The 26,511-nt window shown below is 31.6% G+C and overlaps 2 protein-coding genes across 2 annotated transcripts; one reads left to right on the top strand and one right to left on the bottom strand.

The window, feature by feature from the left end:
* Positions 1-1,404: 1,404 nt before the first annotated feature.
* HELRODRAFT_193045 (hypothetical protein) lies at positions 1,405-4,484 on the top strand (the record flags this gene model as incomplete). The annotated part of the gene is made up of 5 exons (XM_009025401.1): positions 1,405-2,202; positions 2,579-2,839; positions 3,001-3,175; positions 3,235-3,467; positions 3,749-4,484. The coding sequence occupies 5 exons, from the start codon at positions 1,405-1,407 to the stop codon at positions 4,355-4,357; spliced, it is 2,076 nt and encodes a 691-aa protein (XP_009023649.1). The 3' UTR covers positions 4,358-4,484.
* Positions 4,485-9,609: 5,125 nt separating this feature from the next.
* Positions 9,610-20,132, bottom strand: Syt1c (synaptotagmin 1c; the record flags this gene model as incomplete). Its single annotated transcript, XM_009025400.1, has 7 exons — positions 9,610-9,707; positions 10,174-10,264; positions 10,983-11,116; positions 12,219-12,336; positions 18,325-18,416; positions 18,585-18,666; positions 20,004-20,132. 7 exons carry the CDS (start codon positions 20,130-20,132, stop codon positions 9,610-9,612), a joined length of 744 nt encoding a protein of 247 aa, XP_009023648.1.
* Between the last annotated feature and the right edge of the window lie 6,379 nt (positions 20,133-26,511).

The raw sequence follows: 26,511 nt of genomic DNA, 5'->3' as shown, positions 1-26,511 counted from the left end.
TTTCGTGACAGGAGTGTCAAGTTACAGTACCGCCTGTGCTTTGGGATGTTACTAATAACGAACTCAAAAAGATTGCAAAAGATGGAAGCCTTAAAATTGTTGATTTTCCTTGCCACACACAATCAGTAGAGAGATGTGTTAAACTGGTAACAGAAGCATCACAGAGTGTGACTAATGTTAATTCGAGAGATGGTTTCGTAAGAACCACGTTACAAAGTCGAGCTGAATTTCCAATTTTCGGACATAAAAATAAATTCAAATTTTAAATATATTTTATACTTGAATATAAACCGTCTGTTGTTTAATCTTGTTTAAAAGTGTTTTGTTTTATAAATAGTATTAAAAAATCTATTATAAATGCGAGTTTTTTTGTTTTTTTATGCAAACGATTCAAGTAATTGAAAACATTAAATTTTCAAAACTTTAAAGCGTGGTAGAACCATCATGAAGACATATAATTTTTATTGTTTTATTATTTTTGAAATCTGCATACAATTTCGCAACTTTTGATACCTCTTGTTATAATGTGTCTTAAAAAAATTTTAAGACACATTTTTATGACCGAATTGACTGACTGATGTTTGTTTATTAGTAGAAACTATAAGTTATCTCGTTTGTAATTAATAAAAGAAATATTATCAAATTAATTTTGGCTGATATACAAGAATATTTCAATGAATAAATTTTAAAAACGATTGGATCGACCAAACACGGCAAGAAATTTTTAAAACACGTGGGAATAAAACACGTGGGAATAAAACACGTGGGAATAAAACACGTGGGAATAAAACACGTGGGAATAAAACAAAGAATTGAAATATCTCAAAAAGTGTTAAATATTGAAAATTTCACAAATAGTTAAAACATCCTGAGGCGCTTGTTTTTTCAAATACATTGGTACTTCGAGTTTACTCACGAATTTAACGGAATTTTTTTAGGTTCAGCTTGTGATTTCATTCTGATCGAAATTTACCTTTTTTGCTTCGCTTCAGTTCTCGATCAATTTCGGTCGGAGACCATGTTCAACATTCATCAATGATTTATTGACTTTTTCTACTATGCTTTATTATATATCGTTATTTCTGTTTTTAAAATGTATTTATCTTCATTAACGTTATCAAAACTAACAAAATGATCTTAATCTATTTTAACAAAACGTCAATCCTAGTTAAGTTAACAAATAAGCATATTCACGCATCTAAAAAAGATACTTAACGCTAAATAAATTGGCCAACTACTTGTCTTAAAATGTGTCTTTGGCACGCCAAAATTTACAACCATTCCGTTTAAACGCCTATATAAGTGACATCAGAGTCGCAGCTAACGCACACTTTTCAAACACGTGAGATTAAATCGATTACTATATTTCAGAATAAATTTTGATTATCGAGACATCGAATTGTTATGGATAACGTACATGAAATAAAGAAGAATGGGGATGACGACGATTGTACAAAGATTATGTTAATTTCTAACAAGGGTGGTTGTTATGAGGTAGACAGAAAAACTTTTCTCCAGGCCAGCAGTTATTTTCAGGCATTGGTGAACAGCGGTATGAGGGATGCACATTCCAAAAAACTAACATTCGAGTGTCTGTCGGATGCTTGTTTGGAAGAAGTAAGCAGATTTTTGTCAAAGTTAAAAGATAACGACAACAGACTAGAAGACTTGGCGAAAGATATCAGACCTCTGATGCATATAGAAAGCGGTTTAGAGGTTTCATTCTACTTACAAATTACCTTCATGATTGACATGTATCGAAACTATGTGTTAAAGAACTTGAACAAATCAACGTTTATACGCATATTGGAGCTCGCTGACATGTATTGCTGGCCTGAAGTGACTGATAACGCATTTAATTTTATCTTCGATAATCTGCAAAATATTATGAAGAAATCCGAAATGTTAAAGCTAACATCAGACGATATGTTACGCTTGGTTAAATCAGATTTAGTTAATGTACCCAGTGAGTATGAATTGTTTAAATTGGTAGTAGAGTGGATTTTAGTTGATGTACCAAGAAGAAAGTGGACAGAAGAATTGCTAAACAAAATAAACTTCAATTTGATGACAATTATAGAAAAACAAGAAGGTTATAACATTCTTAGTGAGCTCCAACTGAATGTTCAACCACGTGGATGTGATTCCAACCATTCACGAACCGTTGGCACGTTGTTTGCTTTTGGGGAACCCACCACCATCGTTAGTGATGCCTTTTATTTTCACATTTCATAAATATTTTTTTGTTCACGTGTGATTTATTATTCATTAACTTCGACTTTTTCAAATTTTCTCTATATCATTAAATGGCATTGGTTATTTCTTTGAGATTTTTGATGATGAAGGTATTTCATTAAATTTTCAAACTCCGCACGTGTATCAATCGTCCTTTGCTATAGTTATGCTTTTTTGTGTTTTTTCTAATTCTATTCACCATTAAAATTAAATAAAAACACCATTAATATCAGAATATTTTGTGACAATTATAATGCCCTAATCTCTACACATTGTTCTTCATAAGTGATAATGCATTTACTGTTAAATTTGAATTCAATAACTACTGTTATTTGTTTCACAGAAAAGAAAACGTAAGAATCAATTGTTTCATACACTGTCTGTCTACGATTTTTTCAAGGCATCGAACGACAAAAACAAAACAACAACAGCTGCCAAATTCAAGAATGGCGGTGTAGTAGCACCACTTCATTATTATAAACATTACAAATCATGTGTGGCTGACAACCGTTTGTATATAGCTGGTGGATATTTAACGAATAGTTTTCGTATCTATAAAAAAAGAACTTTCGTCTATGATCCAGTCAGTCGTGAGTGGTCACAGGTTAGAGAATTTTTGATGCTAATAATTTCATTTCATAGAACAGCGTGCTGCAAGACATTGCAAAACTTGAATTAAAAACGTTAAAAATTTTTGTTGTTACAACCTAGCTAAATTTGTTATAAAAAATAAGAATTAAACATTTTTACACGACTCCTATTCAGGTGTCTGACATGCATGTCGGAAGAGTCAAATTCTACTTTGGTGCAGTGGATGGGATTTTGTATGCAGTTGCTGGCTTTAGCTCAAACCCAACTCGAAGCGTTGAAAAGTTTGTTCCATGCGAAAATAGATGGTACGAGTTGGCACCTCTGCCTACTGCTGCTCATAACTTAGCAGGTATGGTACATTTTATTCCTTTAAATTAACGACACTAACATCAGCGTGTTTATTTACAGGAACCGTGTGTAATAGTAAAATTTATGTCTGCGGGGGGCGCAACAATGTTTCTTGGTCACTAGACCTGCTGTGGCAGTATGATCCCATTCGAAACAAATGGTACAAAAAGTCTCCAATGCTGACAGCACGTTTCGACCACGTCATGACCAGCATAGGAAATAAGGTTTTCGTCGTGGGAGGAATAATTTGTCACGCGGATGATGTAGAATCTATTCGCTACGAAGAAGCGATGGTTAGATTATTTTTTCTCTCTTGTGGTAACGTTGCTCGTGATGAAGATGTACGTCTCTGATGACGACGACGACGGTGGTTGTTTTTGTTACAAAGGAAGATGTTTGATGATGATGTATGATGTCGTTATTGGTTTTGATAATTTTTTTGTTGCTGCTTTGATTCTGAACAAGAGAAATTTCTAAATAACTTTACTTTGATTTTTGATTAATTTCAAAAGTAAGTAATATAAATTCATTCCCATTATATCTGTGAATGTTTATTGAAACAAATGATTTTCAGGATATGGAAGCGTACGACTGTCTAACCGACCAGTGGACGTCTGTCTTGCAATTGAAAAGATGTATTATAAATTTTCCATCCATCACCATCAACAACTCACTCTACACGTTCGATGATTATAGTTATCGTCATTGCAAGAAGATTAATTACATTGATGTTCAAAAACTGAACCTGAGCAAGTATCTGGATGACGATGATGCCAATAAGAACCTGAATGGCATTGTTGGAGATTGGAGTAGCACTGATAAGGAAAATATTTCTCCCCGTGATGACGTCGATAATGTGGGCGAAGACGGTTATAATATTGAGGATGACATTGAAACTATTGATGAAAACCTTCGGGATTATTTTGATAGCATTGATTATATGGATTCTGAGGGCCGTTTTATTGATTTGCACAACACCAACCCTGTTGGTGATGATAAAGATGATCATGGTACGGATGAAAATGAAGATTCAAACTCTGAAGATGGTGAAGAATTTGATTTCAATGAAATCAATCAGGAGAGTAAAGATTATCAAATTTATAGATATAAAACTAAAAATTCACACGGTTTCCACTGCGTTGGCATCTTGAACTTCCCGACAAATGTTCAAGATAATAATTAAAGTTGTTGGGTAGCATTGTGATTGATAAGTATTGTTAACAGTTTGTTTATTTTATTTTCACAAATAATTTATTTATATTAATTGAAAAATATTTTTACTCTCGGTATTAAAATGTGTTTTTTTGTCATATAAGTGTAGTTGAACTTGGTACAGGCGGCACCAAGCGATACTTTCAACATAAAGTTTATTATAACTAATTTAGAATAATGGAATATGTGAAAACATTAAAAAACCCAAAACAAAAAAACGATTCAATCGAACGCACAAGCTAACTGATCCCATCCAACACTTCACTAGCCTGTATCACATACGATACTGCGATATATGTATGCATCGCCCCAAAATCTCTTCTTCCTTTATTAATTATGCTGGTTTGTTTTCAAACCATAAAATTATTTTAAATGGTAAGATCGACAAAATTGTTTAGAATGTTTGAATTGTTTCTTAATTAATACGAAAACACCAAGCAGATCCTCTACACAACTCACGTGTACAACAATTTAACACAAGTGTGCGTTACGATATCTCCGTTTATTCAATGGACGTTCCAAAGATACTGAATATATAAAGATACATATGTCACATAATTCCATGATTATCATCATAATTATCTTATTCTATTCTTTCTTCCTCTCTCTTTCTCTCTCTCTCTCTCTTTTCTTTCTCTCTTTTGCTTTACAATTTATCTATTTTTATCAATTGTCGCTTTCTCATCGGCAGATTATCTAGTGAAGATTATCAAATTTATAGATATAAAACTAAAAATTCACACGGTTTCCACTTCTCGACAAAGGTTCAAGATAATAATTAAAGTTGTTGGGTAGCATTGTGATTGATAAGTATTGTTAACAGTTTGTTTATTTTATTTTCACAAATAATTTATTTATATTAATTGAAAAATATTTTTACTCTCGGTATTAAAATGTGTTTTTTTGTCATATAAGTGTAGTTGAACTTGGTACAGGCGGCACCAAGCGATACTTTCAACATAAAGTTTATTATAACTAATTTAGAATAATGGAATATTTGAAAACATTAAAAAACCTAAAGCATAAAAACGATTCAATCGAACGCACGAGCTAACTGATCCCACCAATCACTTCACTAGCGTGCATCACATAGTTACTGGGATATATGTAAGCATCGCCCCAAAATCACTTCTTCCTTTGCTAATGAAGCTGTTTTTTTTCAAACCATACGATTAATTTAAATGGTAAGATCGACAAAATTGATTAGAAAACTGAAAAATATGTATGTTTGAATTGTTTCTTAATACGTAAACACCAAGCAGATCCTCTACACAACTCACATGTACAACAGGCTGAGTTAATCGATGATGAAACAATTAGTAACTAATATATATCACGTAACGTTCGTGTCTATTCTGCACTTGCATGCACTTTAATCTAAACAGATTTATAGCGTTCAGTTTTAGTTGCACAACTGATCAATCAAATTTTTTAATTTTAAGTTTTTTCAGCCAGCAATTCAAATTATTCAGCCCAAAATTATTTTAGGTTACCCGTTTTACTGTTAAATTTTAAAAAACTGAAAAGTAAAAAAACCTAGAATGTGCAGCGAAGACGGCTTCAACACTAACTTACTCTCGGAAATATTCGACGAATTCGACAAGGACAGAAGTGGCAAGATGGAGAAGAATGAATTGATGGCCCTCTTGAAGAAATATTACGAGGTCGTAAAGCAGGAAGCTGATGAAGATAAAATCAATGAACATGTTGAGGTGAGAAATTTTTAGATCATCTTGAAAATATTTTAAATAATTGATTAGTTGAGATAACGGCCGACCAAATAATTAAAATTTTATTATTCATTTTATAGCTTCTGAGTTGAATGAACTCATCCAAAACTTTTAGTTTTTTTTTGTAATTTTTGCCAAACGGATTTATATGTTTGTAATAAATGGGTAAAAATTTCAGAGGCCCTAGATTGTTATTTTTGTTGTAAAAAGAAGGCTATATATAGGTTTGCAGTCAGGTTTTAAGAAGAGAAACAAAGTCGTATATGTGATTTATGTAGTTACTTGGATTAGTTTCATGTTTCTGTTAATGCTGGTATTCAAATAAATGTTCAACAAAGTTTGCGTCTGAAGAAATTGTGTTCATCTATCGGAAATCTTGAACCTATGGAATAACGAACACTTGACGATCGTTGGAAGCTACAACACAGATGTTGGAAATAAAGAGATCATTGAAGTTATAACATCGGTGTTAGCAGTTACGAGGTCAAGGACTACAGCCACATCATAGTTGTTATATTATTAATTTCATCAAAATATCGTCAATTTTATAAATTTTACAAATTTTACAATCATAGTATCACAAATAATGTTTAACAACTTTTACGTTCTACCCCTCACTAGTTGCGTGCGTGCCTTCGATATAAAAAACTTGTTATCAATGTTATCGGTTGCTGATTAATTCTCTGAGTCATAGTGTAAATGTGTGTTGCATTTCGCAACTAATGATGGTATTATTATTCATTTTAATTCCATTATATAATTTAGTTTTAAAAAACTATAAAACAAAAGAAAAAATACAACAAAAACAAATATGATTAATAAATGTTCAAATTATTAATATTGCATTCAAACTTGGCAAAGTGCAGAATCTTATTTATAAATGATACTAGAATTCAAATAAAATGTAAATTTTGTTTATAATAATATAATTCCATGATCGTCATCATAATTATCTTCTTCTTTTCCTTCTCCCTCTCTCTTTCTCTCTCTCTTTCGCTCTATCTATTTCTCTATTTTTATCAATTCTCGCTTCCTCATCGACAGACCTTCCTTAAAGTCCTAGACACAAGTTTGGATGGCAAGGTAGACAAGGAAGAGTTTATGGATTTTATGAAAAAATTGTAGTTGACATTCATCATGAATTTAATTATAATTAATGCCTATTATGATTTTGATTGTAGTTAAAGTTTATTAGGGATTAAATTATGATTAATATTATCATTATCATTAACAGATTTTACGATGATAAAATGGTTAAGCCTATGTCAAATAAACTATTAAAAAGTTTAATTTCCATCTGAGTTATAAACTACTGCAAAACAGAAATAAATTTTCAAAAATTAAACAAAAATTTGTAAAAAAATGTTCATATCATTCAACGAACTTTTAGTTTTTAAATTAATATATTATTATAATAATATATGATAATGTATTAGTATATGTAATATATAAATCATTGTTAAAGCCAAAAATTTTTAAATTGGGTATTTGGGTTTTTAAATTTTATTTTTTTGAAGCCCTTTTTGTGCTGTGGTTCCGAAGTGGTGATCCTACATTCCCTCTACTAGATTCATTTTCGGTTACGAAGTTCTATTTAGATAAGAAATGGGATTGAATGGGATTTTAGAGATGAAATGTATAAACCAGCAAATAAATTTATGTTTAAAATTAAATAAATTTTTCAGAGAAGTTAAAAATTAAAAGTTTGTTGATATGTTACATATATCACCATATATTACATATTAACGAAAATTAAAAAAAAAGAGTTAAATTTATAGGCTTCATGTTTTAAAGAGATTTTTCATTCCATAGAGTCTGTGATCTCTAACATCATGCTGGTGATGACGACGACAATGATGACGGTGATGACAATGATGATGATGACCAGAATGATGATATGTTGGTGACAACGATGATGGTGATAACGTTAAGGGTATAACTATGAATGTGATGAAAACAATTAAAATTGTAATGTTGATAACAATGGCTATCAATTCTAATGACGATGAAGATGATGGTTTGATTGGAACGATGATAAAAAGCAATACAAGTAGAGAATAGAAAGATGATCAAAGTGATGTTGACAAAGATGATGATGAAAGTGTTAATAATGATGACGAAGATGATGAATAAACTGATGATAACAATAAAATACATATTAGCATGACCAAGACGATCTATCAGAAACTTCTAATTCAATTAGGACCCCTTCTTAATAGCAGTAACGTACTGTATATATTATGCTGCATTCCTATAAATTAAGTACTTATATATATTACACACATATAAACATATGTTTGAAATGGTTGAAATGGTTGAAATAGTGACAAAAATATCTTAAACTAATAGTTTTTCTTTTAATTCGCTAAATATTTTTTCGTTTAAAATTCACATGGTGATGTAGAAGGATTCAATCATTTTTCAGTTTTAACACGTCAATGCTGTTTAAATATTTTATTAGGAAGAATTAATTTTCTTCTCAAATTCAACATTTCAAAATTTCAATGAGACGACCTCCAGCATTTTCATCGGAATTAAATTTTGACATGTGATTCATGATATCCTGCACGCTTTTATTTTAACACGCGTATGTTTGTTTAAGCAAATAATTTATACTTAAAATTGTATTGCATGTGTGAGCGTGTGTGTATGTGTGTGTTTGGTGTGTGTGTGTGTGTGTGTGTATACGATATGTGAATGTGGTGTGTGTATGTAGTGTGTGTGTGTGTCTATGCGTGTGTGTGTTTAAATTCAACAATATATTTCACAAAACTTATATTTCAAAACATTGATTCAGAATTTCAAAATTATCATATTATTGCTAATGAGACAACATAGTTAAAGATAATTTGGCAGTAAAGTATTTGAAAATGAAGGAACTGGAGTATGTTTTCAATTTCAAATTAATTAATTAATTTCTGGTTGCATAATAAACAAAATATAGTTAACACAATAAACAACAGATACATAAGCAGCAACAACAAATGCAATAATAACAACAACAACTACAACAACAAGAAAACAGATTGATACCAACCAATGATATTTTTACATTTAAACAAAGTAGTATTAATCACATCCAAAAATCCTCGCTAACATTATTACAATCAAATAACAAAATTAAATCCCATTCGTTATCAGGGCACACATCCGAAATTTTATCCTAATACATCAATACCGTCTAGAATTAATAATCTAATTAATTAAGTAGGTAAGTTATTTAATTAAATTTACATATCAACTAATCGATTAACCAGTAAATTAAATTTTTAATTAACACAATAGCTAAATTTGTTGATCTACCAACCCATTGATTTTACGCAGTGACGTACAAAGTTTTTTGATTAGATTGAAAATTTTTATTAAGACCCTTTTAAAATAAAGATTTATATAGATGCTAAAATTTTATAAAATTTCACTTTGACACTAGCAAAAATATCTATAACTCCTGCCCCTATAACCTACGTACGACCAGTCTCTTTCAAAGTACCTGTCAATCATATTTTTCAGATATTTCCCTCAAGGTGTGCCACTGGGCGATTGGTCTTCTCGGGTTGGCCAGGGTGTCACTCCAGTGTCTCAACTCCGTACCTGGTTGGTTCATTAGTAAAAGTGGTTAGTTGATTGATTGGTTGATGAAATGATAAATTAATTGGTTGATAAATTCATTGACTGATTGGTTTATTAAATGAATGATTGATTGAATGGCTGGTGAAACGATTGATTGTTTGAACAGCTGATCTAACCATGAGGCTCATAATTATTTGAGGCAAATAATTTTTTTTAAAGTAATTATAAATACCCTTTAAATTATGTTTCAGAGATATTAACAGTACACACACACACACAACACAGAGAGAGAGAGAGAGAGAGAGAGAGAAAGAGAGAGAGAGAGAGAGAAAGAGAGAGAGTGCATGTGAATACGCGTTAATCCACGCACCACACAGATTGCTTGTGATAGGCGGAGATCTTCTTGCATTCGAACATGGTCACTGCAACAGCAGGACCAGGCGCTTTAACCATTAAACTGCGTGTGAAGTTGAATCGAAGCACTGACCTGAGGAATGGCAACCAAGCACAACCTGACCGATGGGATCCGAACAACTTATCCTGTCATAGTCCACAACTGTCACTACCAACATCGTTTGCTGGATGATAGATTGATGGATAGATAAGTGGATAGATTGATGGATGAATAAGTGGATAGATTGGTGGATGGATAAGTGGATAGATCGATGGATGGATAAGTGGATAAATTGATGAAGGAATGAATAAATAAATAAATAATAGAATTGGTGAGTGGTTTGTTTAGTACATGAAATGAATGATTGGATGGATGGATAGTCTGTTGACAGCACGGATGGGAAGACGTTATATGAATGCTTAAAAATGGCAGAAAACATTTATTAAAACAATTTATCTGACAAAATTACTCTCATAATATGCTTTTCATTTATAATTTCATTCACATTCTGAACGAATGTTAACGATATTTAAATAGTTTGAAAAATTCCTGAAAAAATGTGAAACAATTAAAAGGATGAACGCCAGCAATTAAGTTGGTTCTCATTCATCAATAAATTACATAGCGGACGGCAATGGACTATGTGATGGATCTGTCCATTTGAACTTAAGAGATGACGTACGTTAATGAAAATGAAACAAAAAAGATGGAAAAAAATTGAGAAATATACATTGACAAAGTAACAATATATAAAATAGCCAGAAATAATTTACATTTTTTTTAAATTTGTCAAAATGTGGAAAAGTAGTCTGTAAAAATGAACATTTGAAGTTAGCGAAACAATTAAAATAATCATTAAGACAAATGGGACCAAACTTAAAAAAAAGATAAGAACATTTTACCTGTATGGTTTCAAAGGGGACCTCAAACGTGAATGCTTCGTTATAGTAAGGGTTCAAGGTGCATTTCTTAATCGTTGTCTTCTTCTTTTTTATCCTCTTGCCATTTTGCAGGAGAGACAACTTAACGTACGGATCTATTCCGTGTATCAAATTATGTGTATATGTGCGTGCGTGAGTGTGTGTATATGCGTGTGGTGTGTGAGTATATATATATATATATATATATATGTGTGTGTGTGTGTGTGTGTGTGCGTGAATGTGTGTGTGGTGTCTATATATATATATATATATATATATATATATATATATATATGTGTGTGTGTGTGTGTGTGTGTGTGTATGTGCGTGAGTGTGTGTGTGTGTGTGTGGTGTATATATATATATATATATGTGTGTGTGTGTGTGTGTGTGTGTGTGTGTGTGTGCGTGAGTGTGTGTGTGTGTGTGTGTGTGTGTGTGTGTGTGTGTGTGTGTGTGTGTGCGGGCATTTTACTTTAGTACTTCTCATGTTAACTTCATGAATGTATCAAAAAACAAATTCTCAACAATGGATGAAGTAAATTTTAAAAAAGTCTAATGAAAAAAATTTTTTTGAAAAAACTCAAATGGAAAATTCAGGTTGCATGAAGTAAAAAAAATGTTGAATCCATTTTTGAAAAATTAGAAAAAGTGCAAAATAGCATTCAAATTGGCAGCCAAGCATTGAAGGAACATCACATGCTGAACTCCCACCTGCATGCTGCCTATCACCAGCCAGCACTTACATTGTTGTCCATCATCTTTTCAAAAACACCTCCCTCCAGAAAATTTATAAAGTTGACAGCACGTGTGATAGTGCGTTCATTTTGAATTATTCAGAAATAGTTTTAATGGTGTCTCCATTGAAGATCAGCTCTCTCGCACAATAAATTTGATCTTTTTATACATTTTATTGAAAAATTGAACAAAATTAAGAAAGTTATTATTGAAATAATAACCAACGATAACTTTTTTTTATAAGAAGAATACTATTTTTATTTCTAATAAATACTCTAAGAAGCATCAATGGCAACAAGCACGAGTTGAAAAATGAACTCTCAAAAAATCAATTTTAACATTTTCTTCATAACATGACAAGCAGCAGAAAGTATTTGTTGGTCTGATGCTATTGCTGACGTATTAATCCAACAGTATGAATGAAACATTAAAAAACAACCCACCGCTGTTTAACATAATTTATTCATAAACAGAACCAACCTGAAAGACCACCTACGTCCATCTTTTTGAGGTTCTTAGCCTCCAGAATGACGACAGTCAACTTGCCGGAAGTCGGCACGTAACGCAATGAAAAGCACAAGTCACCTAATTTGTTCTCCTGTGCATTTGTCAAGTATTTAAAGTTGAAAATTATTTTTCCGGTTACATTCCTGACTAACTAAAACTCAACAAAACTCATAAAATTAATTCACATCTAAAAAACATAAAAATAGTTTGATTTCAACTAGACGGCACTTTGAAAAAATGCACAAAAGGGATGATTAAATTTTTAGACAGCTGTCAAATAAAGCATTGAAATGATGAAATGGAATGGTGAGACAAAATTAATTAAGATTTTACTATATTTTAGTATTTAAAAACTATACATTATTTAAAAAATTATACATCTTAAAAATGAAATCTTGCTAGCTAGTTATAATTTCTCCAGTGAACAAATTTCTAGAGGAGTTTCTTTAATGTTTCATTCATATAAAGCAAAACAGGACTGATCAAATTAACAACAATGTGTTTCCATCAAAAGTGAATTAGAACCAATTTGAGTTGGGTGGTTCGAACGAGTTAAATTACAAACAACGTGAATTGGATGGATGATTTCAATGAATTGCATTAAAAACAACGTGAATTAGAAAGCTTGGATAGATAAATTGTGAAACACAAATCACTTAATCAGCACGGAGTGGCTGTGTTAACACGTTGCATATTTATTGCTTTCTACTGACACTGCAGACTCGCAATTGATGGTGGTTAGTGGTTAGACGATGTTAATTTAAAACAAAAATTTAAAGTGCCACTTATACAAAAAGGATAAAAATCGTGAATGAATATTTTTAAAACTTTAAGTAAAAAAACTAGGCCCTGATTTGTCTAAATTGACGCATAAAATTCAACCGGTTTCATTTTAAAAAATGTAAAAATTTAAAAAAAAATTATCGATAATGAAGCAAATATTTTTTTGAGTCATGATGGTTATAAAAATCATCATGTATGCATGTTTACTGGGGCTCATTTGAAATTGAGAGCAAACATTGCTGCAGATTCTTCTAGAGGGTTGCTATGTTCAAGAATAATGACATTTTGTAAATGACTTTTTGTATAAGTCTTTTTTCCTGTCTTCTCATAATTAATTGACTTCTTCATTATTCATTATTCCAAAAATAACCTTTTGGGATTTTTTTTTTATTTGGGTAGAGGACATTAATGTTGATGATGATGATGGTGGTGATTATGATGATGATGGTGATAAAGACAATTAAGATTATGACGAGATTGATGGGAATCGTATTGATAGAAGTGATAATGATGATGATGATAATGATGATGGGAGTGATGATGATGATAATGATAAGAGTGATGATAATGATAATGATAAGAGTGATGATGATGATGATAGCGATGATTGTTAGAAGGATGGTACATGTATGTAGTTGAGACAGAACATGTTTTAGTGATTGGTTCTCGGGCGAGTGTTCGAATTGAACAGGTGAGTAGGTAGGTAGGTAGGTAGGTAGGTAGGTGGGTGGGTAGGTAGGTAGGCATGTAGGTAGGTAGGCAGGTAGGTAGGTGGGTGGTCGGCTATAGTAGTGACGATGATGGTATTTGTGATGATGGTACTTGTGATGATGGTGATGATGAAGGTGATGGTGATGATTATGCTGATGATAATTATGATGATGATGATGATGGTGATGATGATGATGATGATGGTAATGATGATGTTGATTCTGAGTTGATAATGACAACGACGGCCAATCAGCTAGTCACAAACTATCTCTGACGACGAGGATGATGATGACGATGATGACGACGATGACGCAAACGAAGACAATGAAAATGATGATAGTGTGTCAACTTGATGTCAAAGGCATCTGTGCAGGATGTGCATTAGATGCATTCCTGTATTTTGTCAGAACATCAATTTATTTGCATCTATAACAGACTGCTAAACAAAGAATAAAATATTTTTTTCAATTTATTTTTGGTCAATTGAATGAATTATAAAATGGATGAATTCATAAATTAATAACAAGTTAATTAATCAATTAATCAATCAATCAATTAAGTAATCAATTAAGTAATACGTTATTTTATTCTCATTCCTTTCAATTAATTTATTTTTTGCAATGGAAAGGACGAATGAATGACGGAAGGAATGATTATGAAAAGAAAATGAGTCCATAAAACAAAAAGAAGGAAAGAAAAAAAAGATTGAAAAAAATAATTGTACGGAAAAAAGAAACGGTTAGGAAAATAAGAAAATGAATGAGAGACAGATGGAGAGAAAGAAAAAATTGTTAAAAGACGGAGTGACAAGAAAGAGAGACAGAGAGAGAGAAAGAATGAGAAAGAGAGAGCAAGAAAGAAAGAAAATAAATAGAGAAAATGAGAGAGAAAGAGAGAGAGAAAAAGAGAGAGAGAAAAAGAGAGAGAAGGACGGTAAAACATTTATATAGTAGTAGGTTATTTATTTGTTAGAACAATATTCCAAATGTAAATCTCAGAGATGTTGGAAAATCTTTTCTCATGTAAACGTTCATTATAAACGTGTCAATTGACCATTTATCATTTTGTCGACAGGGGAGTATTTAGTTCAGATGCTGTTAGCGAATGTCTGATTGAGTTTTTAAGGATGCGAAAATATGGGCTGGCTGGTGTGGAAGAATGATTTGTTGGTTGGTTTGTCGGTTTTTCGTTAGCTGAATTGTTGGCTGGTTGTCGACTGGTTAATTGGTTGGTTGAATGCTTGAATGGTTGTTGATTGGTTGATTTGTTTATTGATTGGTTGTTGATTGGTTGTTAGATGGTTGATTGGTTGGTTGAATGTTTGTTAGTTGGTTGATTGCCTGGTTGATTGGTTTACTGAATGACTGAATGAATGTTGATTGGTTAATTTGTTGATTGAATGACTGGTTGGTTGAAAGATTGTGCAACTTGTAATCATATAAAAACACGTCTAAATAATCAAAAAATTAATAATTAATAAGAGAATATAACATTTCATTTGATCTTTGAATGTAGAGTAGGTATTTTACATGAATAAAAGTAAACTCTGTCTCAGAAAATTGTACATTGTTTGGAAATCGCAGGTATAAATGTTTGTGAAGATGTCTGTGTGAACTGTTTAGGTTTTTCAAGTTAATCCGTTCATGGTTTGCTGATCGATTGTGTACAAAATCCAAGATTGTATGACAGGATGTTAAGTGTTAAACGTTTAAGTAACGGCTTGTTTTTGTCATGTGTTCTATATGTTTAATTTTCAGTATTTGTATAATATTTTGGTTTGTTAAAAGTTTTTATTTTTTGTTTTTTAGTTTTTTAGCCTGATTGTGTGATAGGAGAATCGCGTGCATATGAAGACTGTTTCTGTCCCTCTGGTTTGTATTTATGTAGCATGGTTTCTTAAAAGTCCAAAGGATAACTTCCGCTTAATATTTATAAAAATTCTTATAATTCAATCAATAATTTCATCATTAATTATGTAATTTATTTAATAAATGCGTGTTTCAAAAATCTATTAAAATGTTTTATTATTTTGGCAATGGTGTTCAAAATGAAATAAAATTAATCAAACCATGTTCATACAGATTTCTGATACCCAGCTCACTATGAATACATGTTTATGATTATTTATTGCTGTCATATTGAAGAGCTACAAAGTTTGTAAGATGTTAACGTTTAGGTTCTTATTAAATTTATTAAATAGTCCATACTTGCATAATGTTTGCATGTTTCAATGTTTAAATTTAAAAAAAATTTTGGAGCCTTATTTGCATTCTTCCATAAATTTTAACTGCTTATTTAGAATGCCTGCTTCAACATGTTTATGTATGTATATTTATTGTTGAAAAAATTTATTACATTTTTTTTCATTATTTTGATTTTTTTCAAATTTATTCAACGTTATGCGTGTGCGTGTTTCATTGTTTGTTCTTTCATTTGCTCGCCTTCTTCGTCTTTCGCGTTTACTTTTTTCCCATCGCAAGTTTGTTTATGAAATAATCTTCTTTGTGTAGTTTTAATAAACTTGTGTGGATGTATCTATGATTTTGTAATAGATCTTTAAATACACGCATATGCAACATTCTCAAATGCTTGTGTGAAACGTTCTTGTGTGGCCAGGAGCGCTACTTCTCCACGTAGGCGGGCGTTTGAGTCAATTGTTATTTTTGAAAATTGTTTTCTCTACGTGCTGATGTTTGATTGTTTTTACAGTTAATATCATTTGGCGTGTGTTGCATTCTTTTTGAATCGTATTACTCTAGGTAAAGATTTTGATCGAATTTTTTTCAATCTCTCTAGTTGGTTGTTTTTCATCAATATTTAAAAAGTTTTAGCAGACATGTTTGTTGCAAACTGAAGGGATTACCTCAGCATTCGTTGAAATGTAACTTTCATGAGTGAATTTTCTTTCAAAATAATTAACGTAACTGAAATACAAATAAATCACTTTAAAAAAATTGGCGTTTTTTAATGTCGAAAAATTTTGTATTACTTTATTTTGTATTACTTTATTTTCATCGTAAAAATTCCCATTGTGATTTTTGACTAATTTAGTAAGATGATTTTTACCAACATTTAACTTCCTCATGCACCGCCGATAAGATGTTGTAGATATTATTATGTAGATGATAATTTAGGTTAGGAGGTGTAAGTAAATATAGGTTATATATAGATATGTCTCAGAGTAGGTTGGCAATTATAATGATAGTTAAGCTATAAAAAAAGTAATTCACGACGAGACATCAAATTTACAGACTTGAAGCAGCTTAATATATGATAATATAACATATAATGAAACAGAGCACATGATATTTTCTATAATGAGGATGAGGTGACATACAACAGGGACTGACTAGTTAGAAACAGTTTGACAGCCAGTTAAGCTCTAGTGAGCAAGGTCTCCAAGTGTATAACAGGCGAGCACATAAGTTAAAGGGAGTGAGCTAAGAGTTATCTTAGTTATCTCTCAAACACTTTATAAGACTTAGACTTAACACACTTTAGCACATTGGAACATTCCTAGATAATCTTTGCATTATTTTTATTAGCGTTATTCAATTTTGCAATTTAAGTTTTGTTATAATAGTAAAAAATAAAAATTATTATTAACAATAATGGATGAGTCGTTTCTCGTTCGATTTCGATTATGTATTTAATTTTTTAACATTTTAAACACTAACTAATACTCAACACACATAAGTCACCAATTAAAGTCATCTATCATTATTTCATGTACGCGAACAATTTCGAGTTATTTAAAGTTGAGCGAGAGAGTTTACAGAAACGGAAAGAATTTCCCGAAGAGCCATCTAAGTTGTTCGTTCGGTAACCGTCGTAGAATGGTGAAGAGCGAGCAATATAACAACATGGAGGTAACACATGTTGTCAATTTTATCTTCCAACTTTTTTAAACTTTTATTTATTTATTATTTATTTTTATTGATTTTTAATTTTCAATTTTCTTCGTCATTTTATACTTCTCATCTGTAGCTTTTCGTGAATCAAAATTTCCGCATGGTGCATTCGTCAACTTCCAATACTGCCTGCTGTTCTTATGAATGTATGCATGAATTTATAAATGACGCTGCGGGTGTAGTTGTTGATTGGAGAACACGGAGAGAGAAGAAATATCATCATGATGCGTGCGTGTTTGTGTGTGTGTGTGTGTGCGTGCGTGTGCGTGTTTGTGTTTGTATTTATTGGTGTTGAAAAGTGTCTAAAAGCAACCAGCCCAACGTTTTAAAATTTTAACAGCATGTTTCAGCAGGTGTCTTGTTCATACTTCAAACCATCGACTCTGGAAAAGGTTTGGTGAGATTTTGTAGAGAAAAAAAATCAAAATGCTCTTAAGAAAAATTTTATCCAGCCCACAAAAGTTTGTGTAACAATTGTAAGGCAAACACTTCACCATCATTTGTTTCACCTTAAATAAGTGCTACTGTTGTTTGAGGAAAAAGATCGTCGTCGTAATTTTCATCATTGTTTCTATCACCAACATCTTTTTGAGATTGTCATCATCGTCATCATCAACACCACCACCATCATCGTCGTCATCATCATCAGTGATCATCATTATCATCAAAGTTACCCTATCAGAGCTGTTGTCCGGTTTTTCAATATCCCTCCATTCCTCGATGACCTTCCCGAGGTCAACTGAGTTCAAGGGCACGGTTACTTGACCTTAAGTCATGATGATGATGATGATGATGACGCTGGTGATAAGGATGACGATGATAATTATTATTGGAATGATAATAATGACGATGATGTAGACTATGATGGTGATGGTGATTATGATGATGTTGAGGATGACGTCATGAAGACGACGACGATGATGACGTCACTTACCTATTTGATCGTGCTTGAGGAAGCGATCAAAGTCATAAACTGCAAACACTAGCGTCTTTGAAGCTAGCTCCACGTACGTTATCTGTGATGATGATGATGACGATGATGATGATTATGATGACGATGATGATGATGACGATGATGATGATTATGATGACGATGATGATGATGATGATTATGATGATGACGATGTTGCATGTAATATAGTTTCAGAGTAAGACTTACAATATTTCTACTCTTCAAAAGATTATTCTTTCAGTTTTAAATTTTTTATTCTTCTTGGGAATATTTTTGCAGTTTTAAAAATTTTTTGATGATTTTATTTATTTTTCTAAGATAATGATAATAATAATAATAAAATCGAAAAACTAAACAAATAGTAAAAATCAGTGAAGGGAAGATAGCTGCAAAGATATTTGTTGTTGTGCTGAATACATAATTACCGTCGGTATTAATTTCATTACCAAGGCCGCTGTTTTATCATCGTCGTCTTCGTCATCCTTATCGTCATCATCATCTTCATGGTCACCATCATCATCTTTGTCATCATCGCCATCATTATTATCATCTTCAACTTCTTCTTCTTCGTCATCATCATCTTCTTCATCACCATCATCATCATCTATATCATCATCATCATTTTCGTCATCACCATCTTCAACATCGTTACCGTCACCGTTTTCGTCATCATCATCATCGTCCTCATCATCTTCACCATCATCATCCATCTGATCACCATACAAGTGGGACTACGATGTATTTTCTTGCCGGCCAAATTGAACCTACCACGCAATATTTACTTCAACATTCTTATTAATTATCTTATTGATTGTAATTGCTTTCTTCTTAATTACATTTGTAATAATTACATTAGTAGTAATTACTCTGTCCAAAATATTACATCACATTTAGAGTAATTAAATCATTAGCAATTACATCAGAGTTAATTACATTAGTTGCACAGACATCAATACCAAATATATAATGATTATAAGTTGTTAGTATATACGTTGTTAGTTACATGATAATAAATTCTTAATAAACAGAATTTTTCACAATATGTCCAGAAACTTAGAAGAACTTTTTAGAAATCTAAACCTTCCCATCCTAATAAACTGCAGGTACAAAAATGCTTAAAAATTTTTAAAGTACCTCATCAACAACTCAATCCAATTTATTCAATCAGACAGCTGACTCAATCAGACAACTGAGTCAATTAGACAGCTGAATCAATCAGACAGCTGATTCAATCAGACAATTGAGTCATTCATACAGCTGACTCAATCACACAGCTGGCTTAATCAGACAGCTGACTTAATCAGACAACTGACTCAATCAGACAGCTGACTCAATCAGACAACTGATTCAATCAGACAACTGACTCAATCAGATAGGTGACTCAATCAGCCATCAACCAACTTTGTGAAGAAAGGTTTCATTGAATGATGGCGAAAGAGTTTTTCTATGGACCTTGGTCTCAAATTTCTTCTTCTTATCGGGTAGGATGTATACCTTAACGTAGGGATCGGAAGTTCCGCACACGTCCATCGCTGGCAGATTCCTGGCTTGTATCACTCCTATTAGCAACTGTGGATGTGTTTGCTTGTGTGTGTGTGTGTGTGTGTGTGTGTGTGTGTGTGTGTGTGTGTGTGTGTGTGTGTGTGTGTGTGTGTGTGTGTGTGTCTGTGTCTGTGTGTTTGTGAGGGTGCGTGAATGTTATTTTTAAAATTTTTGATCGGGTATTTATGTGAAATGGAATAATAAATAATATATTGTTATTTTTCGTGTTTTAAAATTTGATATGAATAAAAATTTGTTCTCAAATCCTTCAATTAACCTCTCCTTTTTGAAAATCAAAATCCAGAGAAAACTGCAATTTCCCGAGATTAACCTTTTTGAAAAATTTAAAGAAATCATTATTACGTCATCGCCGACCTCATCGTCGTCATCAACATCATCATTTTCCATTTTAAATGACGTCATCGTCAGCATCTGTATCATTTTAAAACAATTACTGTCATCGTTGTCATCATTCTCTTCAACCCCATCATCTTCTTCCTCATCATTCCTACTCCCATTATCATTTTTCCCCATAAAAATCATCCCCATTCTCATCTCGTCATTATTATCCATTGTAAGCAGTCATCGCATCATTGTCGGGATCACCATGTTAACTATTACATCACCACTATCACTTCATTCAGGGTGTCATTAACATTTATCAAAAAAATATTTTAGTCATATTCATAGTCAAGTTTTTTATTATTTTGGAGACCTTTATTCACTCACTTTGTCTTGATTATGATGTTGTTTTTGTTGTTGTTGATGTTGCTGTTGCTGTTGTTGTAGTTGTTGATTAAGTATTCCACCACCTTCATTGTCTTCCATGTTGCATTCGAGTTCATCCAGATCTTGTTCGTGCTGTCATTTCACGTTATCATTCATTCATTCATTCATTCATTCATTCATTCATTCATTCATTCATTCATTCATTCATTCATTCATTCATTCATTCATTCATTCATTCATCCATTTTTTTATTCATTCAATCGTTATTTCTTTTGTTAATTTTCCGTTTCAAATATTGGTTCCAGTTAGGTTCGTGTTATTTCTATTATTTGCGTTAACTCACTCATCTACTAATCTACACATTTTTACATTCACTCATTCACATTTTCTATTGTAAATTCATAACTCATATCATCGTTACCGTCGTCACGATTATTATTCTGAATTTTTCATTTACATAATTTTACTATTTTTTTCCAGCATGTCCAATTTTTTTCCAAAAATGTCATCATATCGCTTCAACACTTGCTTACTCATTCACTCGTTTTTCCATTAAAATTTCTGATTTTTGTTTATTTCTTATTTAAATTCCTAAATGTAGATAAAAAATTGAAAGTAATAATTTATGCTTAGATAGATGTACTTGAATTTTTATTTCCTCGTGAAACAAGCAAACATTGAACCTTTTTGAAGTTTTGTTATTTCATTTGTTCTTATTTCTCAAATTACTCTTTTAAGTCTGGAACCATTATTTAAAATAGAAAAATAAAAAAAAACTGTAAAGTTTTTATGCCTTACAGAAATAAATACGTTCCCGCCACTTATCGTCACAAAATCGCCAACCACTACCGCAAAATCGCCGCATAATCAACACCTCCTAGCACATAATCACCCCCTAACACCACCAACACTCGCTGCTCAAAATACAACGTTCTCATAACTTCAACTGACTCAATTTTTAAGAGCTCAACAAATCAAAAGTTCTGTCGCTTCGTCCTCTTGCCCATGACAGGTGTAAATCATTAAAAATTTAACAGACCATAAAGAGAGCTGGCCTCTCCGTTTATTACAGTATTACCAACCCACCTTTAAAACATTGTTATATTCGTCTTAGTGGTCATAAATTACAAACTCGCATAATTTAAATGTAATCCAGGTAAATTCAAGTTAAATTTATTTAAAATTGTAAGTCATGTTTTGTAAATTTGAAACTATGTTTTATGCTTCATCTGTCATTGTGTGTTGTTTTTTCATTATTGTGGGAGGTGAGCGGTTGAAATTCATCAAATTTATCTCTCAGACTTTCAGTTACCTGAACTGTAAGAGGAATTGTTTAAATCGTCATCTAATTTTATTGACCAATTTTAATAGCCCAAACAGAATGCCCCCAAATAGGTTCCAATTCACACACATGACGTATCATACCTCGGAAAACGTGATGCAATGAGATATGTGTTTTAATTTTTATAACTTTATTTGTGACAGCAGTGTAATTTGACTTTTTGGTTTCCTGGATATTTTGGACACATTAACCGTTTTTGATATTATATTTAATTGTGTATAATAAGAAGAATACTAACAATAATACCAATAACAATACTAATAATAATACTACTGCTAATACTACTAATAATAAAAATAATAATAATACATATAGCGGAATGTGAGGAAAAAACAGCCATCAAAGAGGCCAGGAAATGTAAATTGAACATTGTTTGACATTTCAAAGCGGATGTTTTTTGTCAAAATTTTGTCATGGATTTATATTTGGTAATGCATTAAATAAACATACATGTACAAAAACATAATGAAAAATTTTTTATATTTTATATTTTTTTTATAAACTACCTTGTGTGATATCAAATTTGAATCAACGAATTAATACATAATGAGATGAGTTAATTTATATTATTATAAAAAGAGATAGATGAACCCATGATTGTATACTTTGCGTGCGGCTAAGATGAAAATGATGGATTGATGATTGGGTCTGTGTTTGACTAAGCTGCGTAATAAAATTCAAAACAGTAAATATAAACAAAATAAAATATTGCTTGCAATGTAGAACAACTCAGTTAGTTCGTCTTTCCCTGATTCATTAAACGTGTTCAAAATGAAATTTTCAAAAATGTCTTTTTCGGAAAATATTTGTTTATACGTGTGATTCCTTGTATGTTTGTATGTATGTATGTATGTACGTACGTATGTATGTTTGTATATATGTATGTATGTATGTATGTATGTATGTATGTATGTATGTATGTATGTATGTATGTATGTATGTATGTATGTATGTATGTATGTATGTATGTATGTATGTATGTATGTATGTATGTTATGTTGTGTTATGTTATGTTTTAAAAACTTGCAAACCCCGCGTAGACATTAAAAATTGTAGACATAAATAAAAGTTTTGTTTACTTATCCAATTAATTTTATTCTACTGCCTAACATGCTGTAACAGTTTCTGCGCCTGTCCGATCCTGATTTTCAAAGAATAATAAAAAAAATATCTATGCCAGTAGGTAGGGACTTAGTAACATCTGAACATATACAGTATATAGAAATTGTTGTATATTTGAAAAATGATAGAAAATATTTAAGGTAGGAGTCCGTGATATTAGGCTCATCGAGCCAACCATCCCATCAAATTAATTTTCATGGTTGAAACTTGAATATGGAAATAATATTTCATTCATTTACACCGTTACCATATTTTTACAGATTATTAAAATTTGGAAAGTTGGTTTGCATTCCAATAAAAGTAGAATACCTATACTGATTTTGAAATAATTTTGTAAAAATAAATACAATTTTAAAAAGACTTCTTTTAAAGTTGGTCCGATCCATTTCTAAACCTTTAACTTTTAAATTATCAAAGTTTTTCAAACAACAGAACTACAGACAAATGTATCATTCCCACAAAAAAATTTACCTGCTAAATAATGAAGAACAAACGACAATACAACAACAACAACAATATCAACAACAACAACAGCACGACACCACCATCAACAACAACAATATCAACAACAACAACAAACAAACACAACAACATCAACAACAACATTTCAACCAAACAACAACCAAACAACAACGACATGTCACAAAACGAAACAACACAACAACAAAATCGGTCGATGCTATTATTACTACAAACCAGAACGGCGCAAAAAAAAATTCTGACACATCCGTTCTTGCTTTTCAAAAAAAAATTTTTGAAAAATTTCTCAAAACAACAACGTGATGAATAAAATAAATTTTCATTTGTGTTCTATTTCTGTGGAAATATTTTTTATAAAATTTAGAAAATAAAAAAGGTCAAGTACAAGCGTACGTTAAATCCAGATACGAATATACCTCACTAATTGGTTTGTTCATTTTCAATTATTAAAAATAATTAAACTAAAATTAATTGAATAAATAAATTTATTAACAATTATAACTTTTGTTGATACAGATACAGTGATATAGCAAATAGAATCATACATATATTCATGTTTTTAACTCTGTATCTCAACAATTCATTCTTGACAATTATTATTATTATGAATGTATATACATACATACCATTCTATGAATAAGGCTAAATTAAATGAATAAAATGAAAATAAATGGAATAATTAAATATTGCCAACGATGCCAGTAGGTGCATTAAAATAAATTCTCTTTTCTTTTTCATATGAAAAAATGCATTTTTTTTACGATCTACCATCTATATGCATCTCTTGTCATTGCATTTCTATTTAGTTGGCTTGTTTTGAATAGAGGAAAAGTCAGAAAGTTGTTTTGTTATTTATATCAACCTGCTGATGTGCATTGTTCTGATGGGAGTTATGAGTTAAATACACATGTGTATTTTGTTTGGGAGTGTAAATTTCGTATGATTCACGTTGATTCACATGTGTATTTCGTCGGGAGTGTAAATTTTGTATATGTGTGTTGATTTTTTGCTCGAATCAGTTCATTATTCACCATACAATATGATTAATTGTTTTATCTCTATAGTCAATAAGGCCAGTTTATACCATCCTTCGTGTATTTTTTCAATTTTAATCGTTTCCATCCTTATCATCTCATCTTCAAAATGACAACTTCCCTTTCAATCAATGTATGTATGCATTCCTTATTTCTGCATTAAGCATTTTGGGCTTTTAATCTGCAATTTGCATGAAGGTTTTAATATTTTATCATCAACCCAACATCAGCATCATTATAATCAATACCGTCATCATCACCACCCTCATTGTCATCATTATCATACCTTACTATCCTGCAGCCTGGCACCCTTGACATTGAAGTTTTTTTTGACGACTTTGCTGGTAGTCACCTTGTATCGCTTCTTTGCGAAGAACTTTTTTACGAACCATAGAATAAATAGCAGGACGATAATGCACGCAAGCATTCCCATCATCACCCATACTTTTGCCGATGATGACGACTGTGAGGATGAGTTTGACGACGAAGACAACGACGACGATGATGAAGATGGAGATGACGATTTCATGGATGACGATGATGGCATCGATGAGGACGCCGAGGATAAAAACGATGATGAAGCTGTTCCTACTACTGCTGCTGCCGCTGCTGATGAGGATGATGATGATGAAGAAGAAGAAAATGACGATGATGACGATGATGACGATGATAAATTTGATGATGAAGAAGAAGAAAAAGAAGATGATTCAAAGAGTGTTCTTGTATAAAAATTTAAATAAAATAAGTTTGGTTTTGGCGAAACATTTTTACGAGCACGTGTTAAAAATTATTAGAGTGCGTTCAGTGGATAAATAAGGTGGGTGGGTAAACGAGTGCTGGCTTCAACGCATCTCTCCGTATGTCTGTGTAGGTATGTGCAATTGGTATTTATTCGTGGTTTTGTGTGTTTGACATTTTTGTGTGGTAAAAATAAATAAAAAAGAATTAAAGTTGTTATCTTTTTGTAAATGTTAAGTTAATCAAAATTTTGAGTTTGTATGGATGTGTATGTTGTCGATACCTTTTCGTAATGTTATCATTCGAAAGTTTATACACGTGTGTGTGTGTTCATATGTATGTGTACGTGCGTGTATGTTTATGTATGTGTGTGTGTGCATGTGTAAACGTAGGTGTGTATGCATGTGTGAATAAGTTCTTTTGGATTTGATTTTTAAGATGAACTCCTCAGTTACCTCATTGCATGTTGTCTTCAGGTTGGGCTTGATTAGAATTTACGTACTCCTGATTAGAAGAGCTTTGGAAATGAAGGTGTGGTAATGTAATGTAATGTAACGTAATGTAATTTAATTTTGATGTAATGTAATGTAATTGATGTCGTTAATTTTGGGTTTTTGGTTTTGTTAATCTATTTAAAAGTGATGCTAATGTTTTTGCGGTTGCTGCTGATGTTGTATTTGATGTTTTTTTGATGCACCTTAAGATGATTGATGACAAAAAACTTAATAAATTATAATTTTTTTTAAGAACTTGTAAGGGCCTGTTATACATTCTTACATGGAAGGCTCATTCAACATCATCAATACATATATATATATAAATATATCTATTTATATAAATATAAATTATTTAATTAAATAAGATAAATTAGATAAATAGAAATTATCCTGTTTTTCCACGTAAAAACTTTCAATGAATTTCT

The sequence above is a fragment of the Helobdella robusta genome, assembly GCF_000326865.2.
Source record: "Helobdella robusta unplaced genomic scaffold HELROscaffold_41, whole genome shotgun sequence".
Lineage (NCBI taxonomy): Eukaryota > Metazoa > Annelida > Clitellata > Rhynchobdellida > Glossiphoniidae > Helobdella > Helobdella robusta.
The sequence above is the reverse complement of the archived record's forward strand: the minus strand, read 5'-3'. Positions and strand labels throughout refer to the sequence as shown.